Source organism: Octopus bimaculoides, chromosome 3 (assembly GCF_001194135.2).
Source record: "Octopus bimaculoides isolate UCB-OBI-ISO-001 chromosome 3, ASM119413v2, whole genome shotgun sequence".
Taxonomy (NCBI): Eukaryota; Metazoa; Mollusca; class Cephalopoda; order Octopoda; family Octopodidae; genus Octopus; species Octopus bimaculoides.
Genome location: NC_068983.1, coordinates 157,351,525 through 157,356,229, shown reverse-complemented (window position 1 = coordinate 157,356,229; position 4,705 = coordinate 157,351,525). Strand labels below are relative to the sequence as shown.

The following is a 4,705-nucleotide window of genomic DNA, read 5'->3' as shown; positions in this document are numbered from 1 at the left end:
AACCTTCAAATTCGGAATCACTGCTTGATAGCATGAAACTCCTCTCCATCTTCAAAGTTGAAAAAAATTAACGCCGCAAAAAATGTGGAAAAAAATCTTCCAAAATTCACTGAGTTCAAATATCACGCCAAACAATATGGGAGACAATAACTCAACTGTTTGCAAAGTGAAATCAGGTGTTTTAACGAATGTACTAACGAGATTTGGGTCCAAATATACATTTAAATAACAATGGGTACGCTCGGCCGGGTTAGTCTTATGAACCAAAAAATTTTTCGGCCAGCTACGGCCGGGTTAGTAACGAAAGGGTTAATGATTTTCTTTCAATGAAAAATTAAGTTACCTGCTCATCTTTGAACTGGTATAATGCATTTCACAGGATATAAGGTAAGATACTGCTCCTTCAGGACCTTCTTCACTTTCTGATACACTTTCCACATCTTCAGAATCATCTAAAAGAAATTAATATATATATATGATATACATAGCTTAACCACAGGGTCATGCCAATGCACTCACAATCACATATTTATCCATTCTGTTTTTCCATACTAATGGAAGTTGGATAAATACTTATGGAGCCAAATGACCTTACTATTGTTAACCCTTATCAATTTTTCAAGGGATTTTCTTTTTTTATTCCACTTGAAAAGCAGGTCTTGAAAAGCAGGTCTTGAAAAGCATGAGAGTTGATACGGAATGTCAATATGTCACCATTTATTGATTAACTTTCATACAAAAATACAGAATGTAAACATTCACACACACAAACAAAACGGGTTTTTATACAGTTTGTCAAACAAATTTACTCACAAGGTATTTGTTGGCCCATGGAGCCATGTGGTGAGATAGAACCACATTGTTTGAAATCAAAGTCCATATCCACACACCCACACCTGCACAATATACATCAAATACTAGCACAAACATGTTATTTTAAAGATTGCATATTCAGCAGTGACATGGTATTTAACAGTGAAAAATTGAATACATTTCTATTATATATGATGTATTTCTCAGTAAAATAGAGTGAATGAGAAACAAACAGATAGGTACAAAACAAGACTATATATATGTTGTGCATAGTAGTATTGTCTGCATTGGTTTTTCTTCATTTCATGCATATTTTTGTTGTGTATTCCTCCTGTGGTTTAGTTCCAGGTCATTCATTATGGAGCAAACTCATGATGAAAGTTATTCAACTCATGGGTATCCCCCATTTCAGTTGTGTACAAGGACTCTGGCAGACATTACTAAATATGTGCTCTTGATGATGGTTAGCTGTCATTTGAAGGAGATAAGGCTGCTATTTCTAGCATTTAGACATAAGATGGGCTGCAATTTGAGTTGTACTACTCTTTCTTAAAGATCTCCTAAGAGATCTAATGTATGATGCAATTGTATTTCCTAATATCAGCACAAGAGAAAATACATTAGCCTATAGAAAGGCAAACAACATTTGCAATGAGAGAGCTGATAAAGCGAAACTGGTGGTATATTTGGTGGAATTAGCAATCTAAAATATACCCTAGAATTGGTCTACCTACTATGGCACTAAAATGTCCCCAACACAATAGCTTCACACAAACATCAAAACACCATCTAAATGGAGTAGACTTTAGCGTAGTCATAAAAATACAGTGCAACACAAAAAGACAGGCAACAGGAGTGATACAATAGCATCACAACTAAACTTCCTTTGTGTTCTAATCAACACACCTCACCAAGCTAATTACAAATCCATACATGTAGCTATCACAACCAAACCTAATTATCGTAACACACATCAATGAACAAAATAAAAACAAGATTCAAATGGCTTGGTAGAATGTCTTACAGAAAAATAAAATTTAGGTTTGCAGAACTCAACAACATAAACACTGCAGTGAACACACATTCAACAAGATAATATAATGCCTAAAAAAGAAAAAAAACATAAGGCAGTATAAAAATAGACAAATCCTAATTACACTACTGAACTACTCAGCCTGATAAAAACTAACAATAGTCTAAAGCAAAGTTCAGCAACACCACAGAAAAATCAGTAATATTATTAATCAATAATCTATGGAAAAGCTGGTAACTGGCATGATCACATAGGACATCACAACAAGAACACTAAAAATGAAAGAGCACATTAATATGCAAGGGACATAATATTTTATTGCAGCTAAGTCTAAACTTCTTGCATCCCCTGCTACTACATACATCATCATCATCGTTTAACGTCCGCTTTCCATGCTAGCATGGGTTGGACGATTTGACTGAGGACTGGTGAAACCGGATGGCTACACCAGGCTCCAATCTGATTTGGCAGAGTTTCTACAGCTGGATGCCCTTCCTAACGCCAACCACTCAGAGAGTGTAGTGGGTGCTTTTACGTGTCACCCGCACGAAAACGGCCACGCTCGAAATGGTGTCTTTTATGTGCCACCCGCACAAGAGCCAGTCCTGGGGCACTGGCAACGAATACTTCAGAACAGGACATCTTAAGAATGCTGTAGCTCCTACTAAGACAAGCAAATGCACACACCCAAATAAAGTCACAACTTCAATAGCCTCATTAGACCCAAATACTCATATGCACCACACTAATGTTTAAATGCAAGGAAATGGCAACATACAGATCAAGTTCACCTTGCCCACCACCAGAGTCTAGACATGTAAAAAGATAGAGTGAAGTGAGTACAATATTCCCAGACTGCAATGCATACAATTAACTGAATTTGCTTCCAATTTCATTTATCCCTGGTTTTCAAAACATCTAGCAAACTATATAGAATGAGACTATCAAAATATTAAATGTCTTCTTCAGAGTGATTTGGTATGATACTAGGAATAACTAGAAAAGAACTTTTCTAGGTGGGAGAATAAAAACTATAGACAGCAAGGGGAAAATGCAAGTCACAAGAAGGAACGCAGAAACATTTTATTATAAAATTTCAAAAATGAAACATTGTCCTCAAAAAACACTTGCATAAAAAGCATCAACCCTTTTGATATCAACCCACTTGAGACTGTCCTTGGTTCTATGTTACAAACTTTAAGTGATCTAAATTTTAACCATCCATTAGAATTTCCTGTAAAAATTGTTCCTAACACCAGCTTCATTTATTTTACTAAATTCTTCATTTTAAAAATTTATTCAAACAGTGTATTTCCACAGAAATATGGTATCAAGCAACATTGGTAATTAGATTTCTGCTCATCACATCCAAAATAAGACTGATCAAGAGCAGACTTATGATCAGACACACCAGCCATAACTATCCAATCTTTTATCGTAAGAAATAGATCTAAGACTACATTACCTAATGTAGTTTATCTTATTCTAGTACAACAGGGTATCAGACGGAGACTTGACTGCTATTTATAACAGGTCATGTTACTATGTGTCATGATAACTGTTAATCAATAAAAATAAAAAAGCATAAATATTTCTAGTTAGCTTTTTAATGCTACCTGCATGAAATATGCTAACACTAATTCAAATATTTTTTTAGGCAGATGGTATCTCCGAATTATTTATTTTCTAAACATGAAAAACATGTGTTCATGGTAAAATTTATCAAGTGTTACATATAGCAATCACAATAACAATTACTTCACTATCCAACAAACTGCAACAAGTACCAACACACTGTGTCCTTTGTTTTCTGCAAATATTTAAACAATAAGCACTAAGAACACACAGGACTGAGACTCACTGAAATGGTCAGGAGGCTCTCTCGAGGTAGTAGATAGTCTGTTACCTAGGTGACCATATTAGCAATGGAGGTGGAATGGTCTGAAAGTATTGTTTCTAGAATACGAATAGGATGGAGAAAGCTCAGAGAGCTACTACTTCTGGACATCTGAGGATGGGGTAGTAAAAGTGAAAAAGACAAACACACTACAAATATCTATATATATATATATATATATATATATTGTTGTACTTGGGGATGGTCATATTGCCAGTTTAGCCAATATATATATATATATATATATATATATTACAATTATTTTAGCGGAAGCAACAGAGTGATTTAAGGGTTTTGTGCACCACTGTTTCTTCTGCTACGTTAGAAAAAATAGAACTCAAAGCATGACATTTTTAATTGTTTGCATCATCAAACCTTTCTCTCTAAGCTCTCTCTCTCACACATATATATGTATATATGTATATATATATATAATTCTTCAGACATCGTAATAAAGTAAACTATTTCTAAGAAAGTAACTATTCTATAATGAAAGTAATTGCCAGCATCTGTCCATTTATGTTGACTGCTTATTAAAGGACAAAATACTTTTTAGTATTAACTGTAGTAAAGGCATATGTAGACTTGTTCTAATAAAGCATTAAAAAAAAAAGGATTAGTGCATGTGTGTGTCTGTGTTGGTTTGGCAAGGAAGTAATTTCGTTTTTCGCAAATAGAGTTACAATTTTTTAATGACTTAAGGTTATGATTTTTTTACATTTGATAGCCGTTACTTTTAGCTTACTTTTGAAACAAATTGCGCGTAATTTTGTTTACGGCTGTTAGTTCAGTGTCAATTTTAACATGGAGTGCAAAAACGAGCATTTGACACATTTTACTTTCTTATTTCCGTAAAGGCAAAAAAGCAGCTGAGACTCAAAAGGAGATCTGTGAAGTTTATGGCGTTGTCAGAAATGGTTTTAAAAATTCCGTTCTTGAGATTTTTTCACTTTTGTGTATTT

General features: G+C 34.3%; 1 protein-coding gene across 1 annotated transcript in view; it reads right to left on the bottom strand.

The window, feature by feature from the left end:
• The window catches only part of LOC106883942 (cytoplasmic dynein 1 heavy chain 1), a 106,810-nt gene that overhangs the window by 96,645 nt on the left and 5,460 nt on the right, over window positions 1-4,705 (bottom strand). Inside the window, exon 2 of the mRNA XM_014935093.2 lies at window positions 344-452. Coding sequence (XP_014790579.2) covers window positions 344-452 — 109 coding nt within the window. The remainder of the gene's footprint in view (window positions 1-343; window positions 453-4,705) is intronic.